Consider the following 21,718-nt stretch of genomic DNA (forward strand, 5'->3'; position numbering starts at 1 on the left):
GAGAACCTCATGGACCTGTAAATTTAAGCTCCAATGGTACTTGAATAATTAATTAAACTCCTTTAACTAAATTACTCAACATCTATTAACTGTCGAGCACTCCACTAAAGACCAACAGCTGCACTCTTTCATTATAGATATATTTCTATGTCCATTGGATATAACCAGTCAATAATGCGATGATCCTTTACAAATTGCTCGTAAGTACAGCTAGGCCAAAATTACCGTTTTTCCCCTGTAGTTACATCTAACTCCTTAAGTACCACTGATTCCTCTAATGAACTATAAGTCATAGTCCAGGAGAGGGCGTGGCGCCACATTGTTCAAACCTTGGAATCAGCCCTTAAAAGGGCAATTTATTTACTAACCCCAATATTGGGGATGGAAGAATTCCATCTTGTATAGTTGTGTTCTCAACTCCCCAATCAGACAAATCCCTAAGATGGTAGACTTATTGAGTCAACGATCTAGCCACTCGCACCCATACAAATCAAAGGATCGCCCTCATAGGCAGAAGTTCACAACTCACTCAGGATTTAAGTCATGTCACCTATGGTCATCCTGGTGAAATGTAAGTCTCAATTATGAACAGCGTTATATAATGAGATTAGTCATTTCTTGTTCCGATCTTATACAAACTCCTTTGTATATAATACCCCCTGCTCACATATCTCCACATGAATGATTGGGATCAGATCATTTGTAGCACTTTACAACAATTGTAACATCCACAAAGCGGGTCGTACTCGTAGTGTCACCAGGATAAGGCATCCACTCTTATGCATCTACTACAAATCATTTAGGTTATCACTTAAACATGATCCAGCTATATGTCTCTACATACATGTTTAAGCTAGAGAGACCGTTGCAATTGTATTCCCTTGAGAATATTGGTTATTATTTTGTTGTGTCCTATTGAAAGAACGTTGATTAGAGCGTTGACGGTGGCTAGGAGGATACTCATGCACCTTATTATTGGGAATGTCCTAAAACTCGCAATTCGTAATCATAGAAACATATTCTATTTATGAATAAAAGTATTATTGAAGAATTTGTTCGATTTAAATTGCATTATGTTATAAAATCCAATAAAAAGATCCGACTATAGTATAAATACTGTAACTTTATGTAGAAACATAAAAGAGGATCAAGTTATAGTATATAATAAAAAAAGGTCTATAAGTATATGGATGAAATTGGGTACCTCGTCTTGGGGACACTATGAATGCGGCCTACTTTGTATACTGATACAAATGACGTGATCCCAAAATCGTTCATGTGGAGACATGCGAGTAGGGACATTCTATGCAAAAGAGTTTTGCATAAGATCGGACCACGAAATAGTCACTCTTTCTTTATAACGACCGTTTACTGTTAAAACTGATTATTTCAATTCGATGACCTAGGGTAACTTGATCTTAATCCTAAGCTAACTATGAACTCCTGTCTATTCGGGATTATCCTTTTATCTGCATAGGTGAGAGTAGTTCAACAATACTGCTCAACAAGTCTCCCATTTTAGGGATAAGATCGGATAGATAATTGGGGACATAGTCTTGCAAGATGAAATCCACTCCTACCCGTTTCAGGGTTAGCAGATAGGTTGTTCCCTTAAGCATTGATTCCTGGTCTTGAACAAAGGGGTCCCACCTTCTCATGGCTGAGAGGGACATGGTTTATTAGTTGGACTATAAACCAATTGTTCAATAGAGAATCAGTGGGAGCTTAAGAAGCAAGATGTATTTACAGGGGTAAAATGGTAATTTTTTACCTAGCCTTAAATACAAACGACCTGTAAAGAATTGACCTACTGATAATGGTTAAATAAAGTGGACAGAAATATATCTACGGTGAGGAGAGTGTAACCATTGAGCTATAGTGGTATGTCTCGGTGATTAACGAATACTGATTAATCTCAAATCGTTGGAGCTCATGATCTGTAGGTCCATAAGGTCCCTCTACTAACTCGTAAACATTACATCTTGGATTAGAAAATTAAGCGAGTTTGAAGTGTTCAAATTCAAAATTAGAGTTTTGAATTTTAAATGTTCAATTTCAATTTAGAGTTTGGTTTATATTCAATATAATTAACGTTTAAATTAAACGTAACTAGAGAATTTAAAATATTTAAATATTGATTACATGAATAGGGATTCATGTCTAAATTAGGTGTTTAATTTAATATTTGATATTAAATTATCATTTAATTAATTAATTATTGTAAATAAATGGATTTCAAATTAAGAAATTCAATTTTGGAAATTGCTTTTGTTTAATTTAATTAAATTGGTTTTTGAAATTTAAATTAGATGGATTAGTGAATTTATCCCTCTTCTTCTATTTAAAGTGGGTTAATCCATTATTCAACACCTAGCCACTTTAATATTGCTCTTTGAAGTGTCAATCAGCAATATTTGGAAAGTGCTTGCATATGAGAGCTAAATATATACTTCAATTATCATAATTGAAGGTGACTTGCATGCTGTTTTTGTGAAAATTTTCTGAAATTTTTGAAACTCTCTCAACCCTCCTCAATCCCAACCTTAATCCATCTCAATTGAGAGTTTCACCACTCAAATCTAAGGCTGAGAATAATAAAGAAGCTCCTCTTTGTGGTCTACTAAGGTTTTAGAGATTCAATTCATGGAATTCAGCAAGGAATTGAAGAGAATCAGCAAAGGTATGCACAAATGAAACCCTCTTTCTGTAAAACTATTTTTCTAGCATGCTTTGAACTCAAATTAATGTAGTTAGAATGCTCAATGATTCTGTTAACTTCCGTTTTATGCATGTTCACTCTATCACTTATAGCATTTATCGACCTTATGTCCTAGAATTCCACGATGGGAGCAAATAGGACGATTTTCTCTTTGTCGATTTTGATTATTCGACATTTTTCCTGTATTACTTGTATTTCCAACAGCTAGGACTATGATAGGAGGAGTCGATAAAATAGCACCAGATTTTTGTTCTTCTTTTTGAGTCATTAGAGCAAAAGTTTTACTCAAGAATCATTAGAGCAAAAGTTTTACTCACAGGTGGAGGAGGATCCACCAACAAAATTTGAGACCAAGCATGGCCAAAATTATTGTTCAGTCCCATTAGAAAACTCATCATGTATTCAAATTGAACAAACATTTCAATTGATTTATTTCCTCCACAATTGCGCAGCGTCCACAAGTTCAACTTGGTCAGTAAGAGAAGTACTCATCCCAAAGACCTTTTAATTTCGAAAAATAGGTTGTAACGGAATCTTGCTCTTGTTTGAACTTACTCAAATTTATTCTTAAATGAAATATTTGTGGTTTATTTCTTTTCTGAAATCTTTCTTTCAAATTCAGCCATATTCCATAAGCAGAATTAGAAAACATGATGCTCGAAGAAATACCTTTCGATACCGAGTTGAGGATCCAAGCAATTACCATATGATTGTTCCTAATCCAGAGAGAGAGCAGATTTTCGGTGTTCAGTCAAAGTTCTGTCAATAAATCCAAGCTTACTGCAGATTGAAAAAGCAAGAAGTATTGATCTACTCCAGGTTACATAGTTGTCATCTGTGAGCAATTCTGATACAAGGAATAGATTAGATGTGTCGCTATGATGAAGATAATATGGCTTTGAGTATTTTCATTCAGCAATCGTTCCTTTTGCACTTCTTGAATTTTTTTTCCATAGAATCCATTGAAGCGGTGAAGGAAAGAAGAAGACGAAACACTAAAGTAGTAAAAGAAGAAGATGAAACGTATACGGAAGAAGAGGGTTAAAATCGCCCTAATACCATAATAATGGTAATTTGGGGAGAATAAAATAATACTTCACATTTTTCTAAGTCATTAATAATGGTACATATAATACACATGTAGAGTGGCCAATAAACTAACCACTTAAGAAACAGAAATTGCAAATAAATAGCAAACAAAAAACCAACTAATAAACACTATTAAAATTAAATAACCTATTAGCACAATTTCAGGAGTTTATAGATCAAACTTTCAAGGATATACTTGTTCTAATCTTGTTTTTAGTTGCAATATGACTTGAGAGATTCAAATCACAGATCTCTTGATTGTAAACACACAATTTATATCCGTTGAATTGAACTCACTTACAATACTTTTAGGGTCATTTGGTTTAAGGTATTATAAATGCCCAGAAATTAAAAATGTCTGGAAATAAGATTGATAGGAATCTAGGATGATTGTGTTTGATTGTGTCATGAGAATGTTATCATGATTTTATGGGAATAAATTACTTTTGTATTTAATTTGTAAAATTAATCATGAAATCGCTTATTGATAAACAATAAATTCAATCCAAAGTTTTGAGAAAATTTAATTATTTAACAATCAAATAACAATATTAATTAAATAATTAATTACAAATATTTGTAAAATGAGAAATTTATAGTTAAAGTTACTTGATTACATAATTTGATGGAATTAATTTGATGAATTTATATATTTATGATGTATTAATTAATAAAACGGCTAATGAATTCTAATTAATCGATGATAAACTAATTATAATTATTGAAAAAATAAATTCATATTATATTAATCATAATAATCATTTACTAACTACAAATATAATTAATTAATTAATTAATTATTTTATTGCATTGATTCTTTACAATTTATTGAAAAATAAGTATGGGTATATATGTGTGTATATAAACTAATTTATTAAACTAAAATAAAAATTAAGCGTATATATATATATATATATATATATATTATGGAAGTAGTTAAATTCATACAATGTAATTTAAATTTTAATATAATTCTAGAAAATATAAATTTAATTTTCATATAATATATAATTTATATGATAAACAATTTAAATTAATTAATTTTGATAATATATAAAATAAAGAAATAAAGAAATGTATTATAAGAGGAGAGAGAGTGAGAATAAAGAAAACTCACCATTTTAGATGAGAATCATTCATGAGTATAATTGATGCATGGAAATAATTTATTCCCGTACCAAAACTATTATATCAAACAAGGGAATTTTTATCCCTTATCCATTTTCAACCTTATTTTCATCCACCCCTCCCTTGATGTTTTATGTTATTTGGGCATGTTTTGGCAAAATGGGGATTAGAAGTACAATCTTTAAAGAGTATAACAAAGACCTATTATGATCACTTAGAACTAGAACCCAATAATTTTTTATTGTTGTTTTAATTCTTTGTTCTCAAGTATAGATCACTAAATCCAAAATCATAAATTATCCTTAAAATGATTAATAGAGCGAACATCAAGACAATGATTACCCCAACATAAGCAAAAACCTTAAACAAAGGATCCATAGCTTAATTAGAAAAGAAGGGGAAAAAAAGAGGGAAAAAGAATATTAAATCAAATAAAGAAGAAAAAAAAGAAAGAGCATCTTCCCTTATCTTCATTGTTATTCCTGAGTGGTGGGGGTTTTATATTATATTCTTCTTGACTGCCTCGGTCCAAGCTACCCCTTTTGATTCCCAAAACAGTGCTTAAAAGAAGAAAACAAAACATTTAAAAAAAAAACAAAAACAAAAACAAACTAACACTAAAACTAAAACTAAAACTTGTGTCACATGGTGTCACTTTGATTCAAATTGCCCTTTACTTTACCATCCAAATTCAACCAAAATCAAAATATAAAAGGGCCCCCCCCTGTTTATATTGATATCATTAAAGAGAGACCCCATTTGGATAACCTTTTCCTTTTTTTTTTTTACCTTTAATCTAAAATTCTTTTTACAAAAGAAACACAAAAAAAGAGGAGGAAAAAAAACAGAAAATTTAACACATCTTGATCTCCCCCTATTTCCCCTTTCTTACTTAGTAACAACCAACGATATGTATCTCCTCAAACCACAACTCTGCCTCCTCTCTTCTCAGCAGCAATGGAGAGAAGCCGAGACACGCCTTGAGTCCAAATCTCGTATTCACGAATGCTCTTACATTCAAATTCAACAACGCCACGAAGGACAGTCTTCAAGCCGAAGTAGCGACGGTGGTCTCCACCTTCGAGTAGGTGGCGCCCGGGCCAGGCAGGCATGTCTTTGATCACCTCCAAAACGACATCTGAAAGAGTTGAAAAGCAAAGGGTAAAGAGATTAAAGAGGGGTTCACCCTATAAATTTCTTTATTCTTTGGTTTGCTTTATAGTATGTCACATTGTATAAACTTTCACCAATCCCCAAATGGAAGAAGACCCACATCCATTTCTGTTCAAATTATTAGAGAAAGACAAAAGAATTCTCTCTTACTCTTTTTCTTTTTTGTGAAGGTCCCAGCAACGTGCCTGCTCTTCATCTTCAACATAACCTGGCACATAAAGAAGTTCAATAAAGCTTAAAAAAATATATATTGAAGGCTGGCCATGGTGGGCAATAAAGTTAGATCCGTTGCTTCTTGTACAATATCGTTTTCTCTGTAAAACTTTATATCCCCAACAGGGTTCACATCCCCAAACAAAAAGCTGAACTTGAATACTGAATGATTAACAGATTGAATTCAGATTAGGAAACTAAAACAAATTCAAGATTTCTTTCAAGCTTTCTTTTACCTGATTCATTCTGTTGATATACACAGAAACTATTTTCCAGTGAAGATCACCTGCAAATGAACAATAAAAAGAAGCAATCAAATCAACCATCTGATGAATTGAAATGTACTTGCAACTAAATTGCCAGGGTATGACTTGAGTGTGATATAAAAAAATGGCTAATCAATCGAACCCCATCAGAATGAAACTCGATGAAAAAGAACGAAAAGATATTTTACCTTTACGAGTGCGTTTCAGGAGTTCACAGCCTCGGGCGAGAAATTCTCGGCTGCAAATGCCTAAGAAATTTTCTTCAGGGACAAGTTCACCACTGAAACTACTGTTGGAAGTGCCATTGCTGCCATTCTCAGCAGCAACTCCCATTCCTTTATCTACTGGAATCACTGCTGCTATGTTCCACACTTCCTTTAATGCCCTCGCCTTCAGAGTCGCTGCCCCACGTAAAGCTGAATCGAAACAAAAACTTTCATGTGAATCAACCTTCGGATCAAGAACTGCTAAGTATCTCTATTTCACATACCAGTGGCTGCAGCAGCAGTTAACGTCATGATATCACCGGCAGATTTAACGTTAACGGCATTGCTCAAGACTGAAGCAAGGTGATCGCGTTCAGCACCCATAACTTCAGCAGCCTCGACACATTGAGCAGCGACAAGTGTTGCAGCAGAGGCAACAGCCATATCAGTCTTGGCTTTATGTTCATCTTTGCTAGATCCAGAAGAAGCTGCAGTGGCAGCAGCAATAGCAGCTATGGCTGCAGCCACACCAGCAACAGAAATAGCAGCATGAAGCTGAGCATTCTGAGCTCTTGTTTCCTCTTTCTTCTTCTCTTTCCTGTCCTTAAGCCATCTCCCAACAGTCTTTCCACCTCCAGCAGTGGTGGATCCTCCAGTGGCAGTAACTCTGTACTGGTTATTGAGTGGGATGTTCGAGCGACCACACTGCAGAAAGAAGAAATTACAGGTGGGACATCGATCGAAATAGATCACAAAAAACTTAGATATGAGTCAATTTATGGTGAATAACGAAGAATTGACAACCCCCCAACATGCCATGGTGCTGGTGCTAACTCTGTAATACCGCACCCACCAAAATGGCCTTGGGGTCCATAAGTCATTAAATGCCCCAAAATGGAGACAACCCTCCAAGGAATTCAGCTTAATTAACAAAACCCACTTGCCGGGGATGGAAATAACCCAGCAATTCACCGATGGGAGCAAGTTTTTAGAAATCCCAGAAGCAGAAACAGAGACAAAATTATAAAAAATCAAAACCCAATTAGCAAGAACTGTCAAAAAGTGAGCGAGGGGTTTAATTAAAGAACATCGATTACTGTGAAAGCTGAAACATATATTTGGTCTGTGAGAAATGGTCAGTGTGCACCGTAACCAGAAGAACAACCCTCCCTATAGTATTAACCGAAAGAGAAGAAATAAACAACCAGAAAAAGAAGAGACAAATGGGCCGGCAAGAACTGTGAGTGTCAGAATCGGAAGACTCTTATATTCAAAAAGCCACCGATGATCGGAAAACTAACCTTAACGTCGTCGATCTCCGACGGGGAGACAGGTGGGCTATCTGTTAATGAACCACAACTTTGGGCTCCATTGAGAGGGCCACTGCTGTGAGACAGTCTGCCTGAAGTCCGCGGCGAAACTTCTTGCTGCCATTGAAGTAAAGAAAAGGAACAAATCATTAATGGCGTCTACAGAGTGCAGCATTAAGTGAATTAGAAATCGGAAACGTAGAGATCACGAAAGGGTAAATGCAGCAGTCTATAAGAAGGGTATTGAAAATTGGAATGAATTGTTCTGTTCTCACCATAAATTTCGAAAACCCCATTGATGTTCTTGGAAGATCGATTAAGGGTTTAAGAGAAAGAAGAAGAGAAAGACCAAAATGCAAAATACAGAAAACCCCAAATGACTGAATGCACTAGAATTGGGTTTTAAAAAAACAAACAAACAACAGGAATTCAGCAAAAAAGCAAGTGGGATGTACGCTGCGTGAGACAAAAGGTAGGCAAAATAAGAGAAATCAGAAGCATGTTTTATTAGTAGATAAAGCCAGAAAGAAAATGGGAGGGAGAACAAAAACAAAGAGAAGCTAAAAAAAGGGAGTTGTATAAGCAAAGTTACAATCAATTTCAATCCCTCCAAAATATAAAACAAAAAGAGAGCAAATCCCATTATTTGTCCACACATGCTCTGCAAAAAAACTCTGCTCCACCAAACTTACCGACTGTGACATAATCCGCTCCATCACCATCTGCGAAGTTTCAGAAGAAGCAAAGGAAAATGGGTTTCCAGAAAAAGTGGTACCCTCGTCGAGCTCACCGGTCAAATCCTCCAAAATGACGCCGCCGCCGCCGGCAGCGACGGTGGCGATGAGGCCATTTCCGGTGTTGGGGTGCTTAGAAAGGGTCAAACGAGGAGGGGCGAGAGCTTTGGAGACCTCTAGAGCCGAAACACTCCAAGAGCGGGAGAGGAACTCCATGGGTTCGAGTGGAGTGTCCGGCGGGCGGTAGACGGCGGAGGAAAGAGGCTGCGGCGGCTCAAGTCGCCAAGGCTCGGTGGCTGTTTTGTCCATAGTAGTGGGGGAGAGTGAATCGGAGTATTTGTTGAAATGCAGAGACTTAGTGAAGATGAAGTTTGTGAGAGAGAGAGTGGGCGCTGAAGAAACGAAGGGACCTGAAACTGGGAGTTTTATTGAACCTCAGTAAAAATCAAAACTTTAAAAAATTAAAATTAAGATTAAAAAATTACACTGTTTTTTTTTAATCTTTTAGAAACATCAAATTATTGTTATTACTTGTCAACCCGAAACCCAACTCGATCAACATAAAGCATTCTACGATCGACTTTTAAGTTTACATTTTGATTTCAGCTAAATGGTATAAAATACTCGTAAACTTTATAATTTATGTTAAAAATATCTTATAATTTCCAAAAGTTTCAAACATATTTTTAAACTTTCAAAATGAGCTGGTAAATTTTTACCATTAATTTTTTATAAAAACCGTTAGTATTTTATATCCAAATATCTTTGAACTTTTAAAAGTTTCAAAAATAACTTTTAACTCAAAGAAGTTTTTAAAAAACTATTCTTACGATTATATGAATAAAAATAGTAACTACCGTCTTCTCTCTTTATTTTTATTTTTTTCTCCCCTTCCCTTTTTCAACATCTATTTTTGTTAATTGTTTAACATTTATTTATCTAAATACAATTGCATAATAAGAAGAAGAAAAATAAATGAAATACTAAGGAATTTTAGGATTTAAATATTTTAATAAAATTGTAATTTAATATTTGAGTGTGTGTTAATAACCAATGTATTTTTTCTTCGACTATTTATCGTTTTGATATGTTTAAAGGGGAATTTTGATTTTGAAATTTTGTGAGATTTCATATTTTAAACATAAAATTATGGTTTTTATTTTGGTTGCTGAGGAAATTGGTATAAGCTAATAATTTAAAAATTAATAGAAAAATAAGAGTGTATATATGAAAAATTGGATATATTATTATAAATATTATAAAAATAAATAGATGCTCATTGTTTACTGTCAATCTTCACGTTGTCCATGTGTCGTGTAATTATTAATGTTCAGTATCCATGTAATACCACATCTACTTGTCACTTTGCCTATAAATAGTGACATTTTGTGAATCTTAAAATCACACACATTGGTGAGATATCCACTCCAAATTTTCACTAAATTTTCACAATTTTAGTTATTTTATTTTTTTATTATATATTATATTATATTGTATTTATTATTATATTTATATATTGTTATGTTATATTTTTTCCATATCTGTTATGTTCATCAATTTCACAACAGATATCTATATAATTCTTTAAAAAATCGATTCTTTTCAAACTTAAGAAAACTTCAAACAAATTGATCGTTGTATTGACAGTAAGGGCATTTAATTTTTTTTTAATTTCTAAGTTATTTTTTCAGCGAGACATTAACAATTTTGGTTCACGTACTAACAATTGAGGTATTTTTAAATTTTGTTTAAGTTAAGAGTATTTTTGAAACTTTTGAAAGTTCGAGAGTATTTTTTAAACAAAACTTTAACGGTTTCATCCAAAATTAATGACAATGATATGTTTTTTTTAACTCTTTTTTTAAGTTTAAGAGTGTTTTTTTAACTTCTAAAATAATTAAAATTCTAAATCCTAAATCCTGATTTGTAAGGGGATTCAATTTAGACACTGTTAGAATTTTGTCTAAAGTCAATTGATTCATTATTTTTACACAGTGTACCAAAGTTCTAACATATACCAAAATGAACTTAGCTCAGTTGTAATTTCCGATTCAATATTCCAACCTCAGTTTTTGTACTAAAAAAGAAAGAGAGAGATAGTAATTGATAGTGTGACTGGTACAAGTGGGTTTGATCTTTCCATTTTCTTTCATTTTTTTCCGATTTATTCAGTAAGAATTGCATGATAGTTTTTTTATGAAAAAAAAAAAGTTTTAGTAAAGGTTAATACAAATGAAACTTAAAAAGTAAATTATAAATTATATATTTTTTAAAATATTCAAGATTTCATCAACATCGATTTTGTGTCGAGTCTCTTTGAAATTTCTAATAGATTAATTCCTCGTCATGATCTATTAAAATTTTTTAAAAATAAATTTTAATACTTATTAGCTGCAAAATTGATTGGATATAACTCACTTAAACACAATTACATTTGTGAATTCTAACATTTGAATAAGTTATCGAATTATAAGATAAAAACGAAAGTTTATTGACATGTTAAGTATAAAATTAAAGATTTAGGAATCTATTATAAAATCTTTTATATTGATCTATTAAACAAAAATTTAAATTAAAAAAAATAATTTTGTTGTGAACTTTAAAAATTGTATCTAGTTAGATTGTCACACGTATGTTAGAAATTATAATTTTAAAACATCTAATAAAATGTAGGAGTTTTCAATTTTGAATATAATAGAATCATTTTGTTTTTATACATATAAACTATTAGATACTTCGCCTTTTTTAACACAAAATTTAAAACTTCAACAAATTGTTAAAACAATATAGCGAACACAATTCAACTTTTTAAAAAAATCTAAAAGACCCCTTTTTTAAATTATAAATTATTTTAATCATATTCTTAAATTTTCTATTCGATCAACTGACCTTATTAATTTATGAACATGTTGTAATTAAGCAATTGAACTATAGAAATATTGTTCTAATCAAGTCATCAATGGAATATAATAGTTTTTTTTATGTGTGTATAAACTATTAGACACTTCACCTTTTTTAACGCGAAATTTAAAACTTCAACAACCTCTTAAAACAATAAAGTGAACACTATTCAATTTTTTTAAAAATCTGAAAGTCCCCTCCCTTAAATTATAAATTATTTCAATCATATCCTTAAATTTCTTATTTGACTAACTCGTCTTATTAATTTATGAACATATTGCAATTAAGCAATTAAACTATAGAGGTACTGTTCTAATCAAATCATCAAATTAAACCCAAATTCTCTGCATCAGTTTTTTTTTTTTTTTTTTTCTTAAGTGAGGATGACAGAGAGACATTGATGTGAAGATAAAAAAAATTAAAACAAAAATCAACCTGTGGCATACTTTTTATATTTTGTAGAGTTCAAAAAAATATATTTTTTTTTTTAAGAAAAGAACATTAAGTTAAATTATACAAATTTAATAGTTTTTATTGTAATTTGTAACATTGTGATAGTTCAAAAGTAGCTTATGCAATATTTAAGGACTTAATTTAAAATTTTAATAAGTTTAGGTAGTAATCTTTCTAGACAATAAGGTTAGATAGTATTCGATCAAAGGGAATGTTCATAGAAACAACTCAATTGTTAAGTAATATACCCTCAACGAATAGGTTGGAGGTTTAAATCTACCCTCCATTTAATGTTAGACTATAAAAAAGAGAATAATTGTACAAATGACTCAAGAATTAGTCTCAAAATGTCAAATGACCCAAATTAAAATATATATATATATATATATATGTAAAGTGACCTTCTGCTGATATCATAGACAAGTAAAGTTATGGTATCGCGTCCTTCCTTTATTTATTTGTTTTTATTTCTTCTTCTCTAGACCACCAACGGTTCTGGTTTTTTTTCTTATTTTTTCAGATTGTCTTCTTCTTCTTCAATTGGATTTCTTCTTCTTCTTCTTCACATCTTCTTCATCTTCAGGAGTCTTCTTCTTCTCTAATTCGGTTTTTCTTCTTCTTCTTCACATCTTCTTCATCTCCGGCATGACCACACATTCTCTAACATTGCACCTTATTCGACAGACGAGAGCGGACGAAAGCGAGAGTAGATGAGAGCGAGATTCTCTGGCTTCTTAAAAGTCTCTCTTTATTCTTCGACACGAAAAATCCAAGAGAGTAGCTCTAATGCGACTAACTCCAGTGAATAGGAATGAGAGAGAAGAGTGATTTTGTGAGTGAGGAAGAGATGAGAGAGACCAAGAGAAACCAAGATCGAGACCAAGAGAGAGTGAGAGTGATCGAGAGCGAGAGAGACCGAGGGACAAAGAGAGTAGTGATTTATGAGGAAAAAAAAGAAGAGAGAGAGAGAGCAATAGCGAGCCCAAGAGAGAGCGAGAGTGAGATGCAGAAGCACACGAGTATATTTTAGTAATTTCACCCATATTTGATGTCAGCAAATGGTCACTTGATATTTTTTTTTTTTCAAAAACCAGGTCATTTGACATTTTTTACCTAATTTTTGGACATCCATACAAATTTCTCAGAAAAAAAGGTCGATGAAGTTAAGTCTATCAACATTGAAGTTTGTGTTAATTTGTTTCGTAAACATTTAAAATAGTTTAATAGTTCTGACAATTCAAAATATTTAAATATTAATTGATTTATTAGATATAAATTAAAAATTTACGTCTATTGGTCTAAACATTTAGTCACGTGTCTAGTAGATTTGTATAATTCAAATAATTTAGAAATTTCATATATATTTGTGTATGTATGTGAACCTCAAAGTTCAGAATTGAATTTGTAATTGAATCTAGTAAATAAATGACATGAATTTGATAAAAGGCTTAGGAAGAATAAATTTAATCCATAACACTTACCTACAATTTAATATTCTCCAAGTTTTTTTTATCCAAAATTTATAGGATGGATTGGATTGTTATTTAAAATTAATAACTTGATTTGAATAGTCATCATATCAAAAGAAGAAAATTATAATTTAACCCAAAAAGGGAAAAAATCGTAATACAAGAAAAGATAAAAGAAAAATTGATTGTGAAAATCTTAATACCAGAGGGGTGTAGGGAAACCGAAAGGATGTTTGGACAAAAACGGAAACAAAAGAGAAATACGCGCTGCCAATTGGCGTGTTTAGTACTTTCCTATATCGTACGGTTTGATTTGCTGCTACTGTTTTTCTTACTTGAAATTTGGGGAGCGTGCCGCACACGTGTTTTATCCTCTCTCTTTCTTTTTTTTTCTTACCCGAGGCTAAATTTGGTATTTCGTATTTCTACAACTTCAATATTTCCTCGAAAAAGTTTAGCTTCATTTCATACCTATTTTGTTTTTTATAATTAAGTGAGTAGACATTATTATCATCTTTGAATTTTTTTTTTGTTATATATTTTTTATCAATAGTTTAAAAAATTAAGTTAAATTTTAAAAACAAAAAATAACTTTTAAAAGATTATTATTATTTTTTTAAAAAAACTTGATTAAGAATTCAACGATTATACTTAAAAAAATGTGCAAATTATTGTAAGAAAACAAGAAAAAGGAAATAATTACTAAATGAGGTTTTAATTCTTCTGTTTTCACTCTTCACAACAATGAATCTAGTTGAAGTGATTAAAAAACACATATACAATCATGAATAGAAGTTGGCCTTTTTTCTTCCCCCTTTCTTTACACTACTTTGTTAAAGTAAAAAACCAATAGATTTAATTTTACAAGTGAATAATGTATTTTTTATTGGTGGGTTTTATTCTAAAATTAGAAATAGATCTTGATTTCGAGGATAATGAGAAGTGAGAAATGTTTGTTCCTTATATATCACATGATCGTTCCCTTTTAAAAAATGTTAAAATATATAGTTTTCTCTCTTAGATTTGTATTTGTTTCTTTTCTCTATCATGGTTATATTTATTTTCAAAAATAAATTATGTATATGATTCTCACCATTCAAGGATCTTATAAGGGATGATATTAATTTTTGATGATTAGTTGGATGATTTTTTAGAAACAAACTAGTGTGTAATTGCAAAGATAAATAGGTAATTAAATTATGAACTTTTGATGATGAAATATGGAAAAAGAAACTTCAAAATGGCTTTAAATATCAGTGGTACTTGAAGATACATTGAGTAAGACAATGTAAAATTTTGACTATCTTTGAAGACGAGATAATTAATATTAAAGACCATGTAAAGTGTAACCATGGCTTGATATGTTATGTTGATCAGAGTTTTAAAATTAATCGAATTGTATGGAAGGTGGGAGGTCCACCACGTGCTATGTTAAGAGAAGTATCAAATTAATCATGAAAATAGATATTTTCTTATCAAACAAAGATAACTAGCAATTATACTAAACTTTATTGTTTAATTATGAACTACTATATCAAAAATAGAGTAAAATTTGTCTATACAAATTATATTCCAAACAAATCTAAATAATATAGTAAGGTTTCAAAATAGTTTTAATTTATATATGTTCCATCTCGATTTTTTTTTATATATTATTTACAATTGACTTGGTTTTCATTTTAGTTATTTTTTCCCCTAATGTAAATGAGATTCAAAGATGTGATATCTCATTCATAACTCTACATTTGGAGGTTCCAAAAAGGACAAATTTGATGAATGTGTATTCAAATGGGAAGATTTAATTTTAAGAAAAAATGATTGATTAATCAATTATATATCATATCCATAAATAGTTAAACAAACCTACATCATATCATTCAAATGAATGAGCATTTAATAATTGAAGGAAGTTTGTATGCTTCATAAAAACACCGAAAAGAAAATCTTCATATATATCTCAAAATCTTATAGATAATATATATTTCTAACATTTAAATTTTATTCTAGTCTTCAAGCTAATTTCGCACTCATTACATTATACTCTCATATAACATCTCTTCAACTAGTCATATCACCACCTATATGTTCTTGACGGCTTTCAAACATTTTAACGTTTGGACATTTGAGGATTATTCTTTTGATGTAGCTAAATTTAGAATATATAAGATGTGTTATCTACTTATCAAGATAATTGATCTTTTCATTTTTAATGTTATAATATTATTCCATTTGAGTATGAGATCGATCTCACGATTTCACCCACATCTCTAATTAACGATATTTAAGACCCATTTAATAATAATTAAAAAATTTTAGAATGTGTGTTTTTTTGTAATTTCTTTTACGTGGTTTTCATCTTTCTTATGTCAACATTTAAACTCTTAGTCAAATAGTTATTAAAAAATGTTTTTTTTTTTTTTTTTCAGTTTTCAAAACTCAACTTGGATATTAAAAACATTCGTACAAAGTAGATTAAAAATAATCAAATTCACGACGGGATTATAGTAATCTATTTCCTACAAAAGTTTAAGGATGAAACTGGTTTCTAGAAGCTTAATGTTGATACGACTTAGTCCAATGGTAGAGACAGAGGTGGTCTTAGGTAGATTGTTTGAGATCATTACGGTCATGCATTTTTGGGAGGTTGCAAATTTACCAAGCTGAAGTCATTTTGGAAGGCCTGGTTGCCATTAAGCAGCAGTGGTAATCTTTGGCATCCCCCAACGTTGCTATTTGATCTCGAAAAATGTTTTTCAAGATGGTTTTATCCCATCATTTTGGATGAGGAGGTAAGTGTGTAGTTCGTTGGTGGGTTTGTTTAAAAGAAAAAGGAAAAAAAAAATGTAGGGAAGGGGCAACATGAAAAATGAAAGAAAAAGATGGACTTGGGTGCAATAATGAAAGTTAAAAATGGTGTCTTATTCAAAGAAACTATTGAATGATATCACAATTCATTGCGTAATACAAAGGATGACTCTTGTAATATTCGGATAGGTGTGAGGTTGTTTGTCAAAAATTTAATGATCCCTCAACCGTCACTTTCTCTAAATTTGGCCCAAAATAATTGTTTTTTTTTTTTTTTTAATTACAAAATTCAAGGTCCTAATAAGATCCTCTTTTCTTTTCCAAGAGGCCCTCTTCCCCTTGATTTAGGTATAATATTTAATTCCCCCTTCCCCCTCCCCCAATTGCTTTATATTATTTAAAATTTTTCAATTTCTTTTGCTTACATTTAATTTTCTTTTTCGTATACATTTAATTTTCTTTTTCGTACAATCTAATAAGTACTAACAAATACTCAAATCATGTTCCGCATTTGAAAATTATGTTTATTTTCTTAACATTTTTTAGTCATGATTTTCACCCTTTTTATATGAACATTAGAGTTCTTAGTCAATTTTCAAAAACATTTTACAAAACACAAGATTATGTTTTTTAAAACTACTATTTTGGTTATGATTTTGAAACACTAATATTAAAACCAAGATATAGAAAAATAATAAATAAAAGTGATGTTTATGAGCTTAATTTTAAAAAACCAAAAAACCAAAAACTAAAGAGGGCTAAGTAATTCAAATACTAATTACTACCTCAAAGATCATAGTTTGATCACTCGCCTTTGTAATTGTTTATATATATAAAAGAAAATTCAAATCTGATTTTTTTTCCATGCAGTTTCAGATTTGTATTGTTCTGGTTCCTAAATTTTCGAAATAATTTTTAACTCTTAAATTTGTTCTATCTTTTCTCCTAAACTTGTAAAAATATCTATTTTAGTCTTGAATTTTTTAAATAAATTCACTTTTGACTTTATTTTTTTAATTATTGATTGAAGGACGTATTTCTAAGTATGTGTACTAGCATGTTAATAAAAGAATGATTACTTCAAACAACATAGGTTATAGACAAGCTTTTATGCAAATGAAATTTAGATGAAAAAATATAAGTATAATAATGATGAAAAATGTTTAAATACTATTTTGGTCTCTAAACTTTAAGGTTTGTTCTATTTTAGTCCATAAACTTTCAAAATGACTGTTTTAGTCCTCAAACTTTAGAAAAATGCCTATTAACCCTTACCGTTAATATTATGTTAAAAGCTTAAGAGAATGATGGTCATAAGATGATGCATCCATCTATATAAGCAAGTAGGGTATAGATTAGAGTGTGTTGTTTATTATTCATTCTTATAGTCTTTGTTTGATTTGCTTTTGTAAATTTGAATTTTTCACCGTGTCTTCTTCATCTTCGCTTTCTCTCTTCTTCTACAATCTGTCATTTTCTCAATTGAACCCGTCTCTTCCAGTCCCTCTCATTAATCATTTCTCTTGACGCTATCTTAATTTCATATCTTGGCTTATGTTTGTGTAAATATTCTTTGATTCATGTTTAAGATAATTTTTGTTTTCAATCTCACGACAATATTGTTTGTTGAACTTCACTTCCTCTTTAAGCGTGAATTGGAAAAAAAAACTAGAAAAAAGCAGGAAACTAAAGCCCAAAAAGACAAACGAAGTGATGAGAATAATTTTTAGATTTGTAGTTTGTAATTTTCCATTAAAAGTAGAAATTTGTGCATCTCACAAGCTATTTCTACCATTTTTGTGCAAGCTACAAAAATTTTAAGTTCTTTCTCCATCTTTTTTGTAGCTTCATTCTCATCTAATTGTAGCCATAAGGTTTTTTGGTTATGGGTTTTCATATTTCTACCAATTCAATCGAATACCCAACTTGTTTATTTGACATGGATGCCTGATGTCTAAGGAAAAATGTCAAATCATCATCCCGTTAAGTTTTTAATATAATATTAAAAGTATGGACTAATATGAGTATTTTTTCAAAATTTAGGGACTAATATAGACATTTTAAAAGTTTAGGGACTAAAAGAGAACAAACATTAAATTTATAGATGAAAATAGTATTTAAACCATGAAAAAATTGTTTAAACAAAAGGACTAAAATAGACGTAATGAATGTTTAGGGGCCCAAATGTGAAAAAAAACAAAAATTCAGGGACTATATTAGATATTTTGGAAGTTTTAAGGATTAAAGTATAAACAAGCTTAAAAGTTTTTAGCAAGGGACCTAGTTGGGGTCTAAATCTAATATATAAACAAATAGGTTTTTCCTATTTTTAAGTGAGTATTTCCGGCTATAAGGTTGTGGGACAAATGACAATACCTCCTAAATTAAAGTGTAAAACTATAATCTATATTAATGATTTCTTAACAACATTATCAAAATAAAACCTAAAGTTAAACGATAAATTTAATCCTTGAAAATTCGATGTATTAGGTCTTTAATTTTCAATTTGATGTCTTAAATTTAGGATTAAATTTATTTTATTGGTTCCTTAGGGTTCATTTGATAAAGTTTATGTTTTTCATTTTCTGTTTTATGTTCTAAAATATGTATTATACATTAACAAAAACCACAAACTTCTCAGACATATAAGGTGAACCATCTAAAACAAAAAGTTTATGAAGTTTAAAATGTCAATATGACAGGAAACTATTAAACACAAAATAAAAAAACTAATTGACTTAATAACATATGATTATGGCTCCAAATGATAATTATTTTACATTTTATTTTTAAAAATTAGGCTTTTTTTTTTCTTTTTATATTTCTTAACTCACATTTGAATTTTAACCTAAATTCCAAAAACAAAACCATGTTTTTAACTATGTTTTTTTTCTTTTCAAAATTTAACATTATTTTTTTTAATATTCTTAAGAAATAACAAATTAAAAAAATTAACAGGTGGAATTAATATTTATAAAACTTAATTCTCAATTTTTTTTAAAAAAAATAATAATAACTATTAGACGAGGCCAGAAAGTTCATGATCTATATTAGACCATTTTAAACTCAGGTAACTATTCCACTCAAAATTATAGATTTTTAAAGAAAGAAAACAGAATATCATAATTTCTAAAACTATTTAAAATTTAAAATTACACAAAACTTTATTAAACTTGTATTCTAATTATCTAAATCTCGACAAAAGTGTATTTGAGCTAATGATAGTTTTTAGTAGTTACCAAAAAAAAAATAGAATTACTAATTTTTCTATTTTTAGTTCATAAGATAGAGTTTCAAACATTTTAATCTTTATTTTAAGGATATGTATCACAACCCGTAAAACTATGTTTAAGTTGACTATAATAATAATAATAATAATAAAAACAAATAATTATAATTTATATTGTGAATAATCATTTACCTTTTTTTTCTCCCCAAAGTACAATCATTTACCCATTTCATACTTTAAAAATTGCATTTTTATCTCCTTTGTCGACCAATAAATAAATAAAAAATAATAATATTAAAAAAAAAAACTCTTGTTCATCATTTCCTTTTTAACATCATCATTGACATCCCCTCCCAAGAGAAAATTACAACTTTTTTTCCCCCTTTCTTCAAGTGAGAGGGTAGAAAATAAAGTAGATACTGTTATTGTATATTAAAATAACTTACCATTTTGTCTTGTCATTTTCGCAACATGATGAAAGCATATAAAATTCATAAATTTAATAAAAAAAAATCCCTAAAATTCAAAAGTAAATATAAATGGAAGTAATTGATTCACGGTTGAAGATGTGTAAGAGATGACACATACATTATCTTATAAATATTGACTTACGATGCCCCGAAGAGAAAAATTAATGTGAAATGATGTTAATAGAGCAAAGAGAATTAAATTAATGATAAGGTATAGTTAGGGTAAAATGAGATTATTATAATAAAGAAATTGAATTTTAAAAAAGGAAAAAAAAAAAAAATTGAAGGAGACAGAGAGATGTGAACTGTATCCACCTGGAAAAATTAAATGAAAAGAGGGCCCTTTCCTTTCTCTTTGGGGATGAAGGAACCTGAGAAAGAAGGGAAGAGCTCTCAATCATTCTCGTATATCAATGCTTATATGACTTATGAGACTTATGGTGATGATATATATGGTCACTTTCTTTGTCTTATATTATTATTATTATGTATATCTCGATCTTCATCCATTATTTTAGTCTTTCATTTTTAATTTCACTCAAATATATAAAAGATCGAAAGATCGTAAGAGTCAATCCGAGTAAATTAATGAGCGTAGATAATACATCAATTATCATCTTAAAATTCGATAATTAAGTCTTTCTATTATGTAGTTATTGTGATATCTTTCGGTTGTTTTAGGATTTTTTTTTGTTAATTTTCCTTCTTTCTTCTCTGAAGATGTGTTTGGGAATTCTTTTGTGTTGTTGGATTGGTTCTTCTTCACCATCTTTAAGGAGGATGGTATTGTGAATTCTGGTTAATTGCTTTATTATTCTTTCCTTTCGTTTTTAGAAAAAAAATTATGTTGAGGTCAAATGAAATATTTTGGAGAAACAAGGGAGTGAAATTTTGTATCGAAGCAATAATCTCATGTATATATTTGTTTTGTTTTATTTATTTTTAAGTTGTGTAGTAAGGACTTATATATTAATTATTCAACATCAACCATACATTTGAATAACTAATTACATAAATAGAGTCGAATAGTTAAAACATCTATTATTTTACCTCCTAAATTTCTATTCTTTCATTTTGTGTTTGATAGATTCATAATATTTACGTTTAAATCCTATTTTGATTTCTTGAACTTTGAATTTTGTTTTATTATAGTCCCTAAACTTTAAAAAAACAACCATTTTGTCTCAAAACTTTTAAAAAGTGTTTATTTGATCCCAACTATTCAAATTTTATTAATTCTTTGATAAAATTACGTCTAGCATGTGTTGAACAAAATGAATGTGAAGTAAAATGTCAACAACCAACAAGATAAAATACCGAATTATCAAAATCTTGAATGCAAATTGGCTTTTAAGTTCTATAGAAAATCATTTTACCACCTAATTAAAAATTGAACCCTATATTTTTTAGCACGACTAACTTATTTGGCAACCCAACCATCTAAAAATATAAGTATCTCATCATTTTTTTAAGAGTTGACAGAATTTTAATAACAGAGACCAAAGTAAGCACTTTTTAAAAGTTTAAGGACTAAAATATATATTTTTAAACGT

The 21,718-nt window shown here is 30.0% G+C and overlaps 1 protein-coding gene across 1 annotated transcript; it reads right to left on the reverse strand.

Moving 5' to 3' along the window:
* Nucleotides 1-5,639: 5,639 nt before the first annotated feature.
* LOC120068521 (VAN3-binding protein-like) lies at nucleotides 5,640-9,273 on the reverse strand. The gene is made up of 7 exons (XM_039020319.2): nucleotides 8,797-9,273; nucleotides 8,096-8,221; nucleotides 7,079-7,499; nucleotides 6,777-7,004; nucleotides 6,559-6,608; nucleotides 6,260-6,317; nucleotides 5,640-6,074 (listed from the first exon to the last, which is right to left on the reverse strand). Exons 1-7 carry the CDS (start codon nucleotides 9,145-9,147, stop codon nucleotides 5,857-5,859), a joined length of 1,452 nt encoding a protein of 483 aa, XP_038876247.1. The 5' UTR covers nucleotides 9,148-9,273; the 3' UTR covers nucleotides 5,640-5,856.
* Between the last annotated feature and the right edge of the window lie 12,445 nt (nucleotides 9,274-21,718).

The sequence above is a fragment of the Benincasa hispida genome, chromosome 12, assembly GCF_027475165.1.
Source record: "Benincasa hispida cultivar pf3 chromosome 12, pf3_genome.v1.1, whole genome shotgun sequence".
Lineage (NCBI taxonomy): Eukaryota > Viridiplantae > Streptophyta > Magnoliopsida > Cucurbitales > Cucurbitaceae > Benincasa > Benincasa hispida.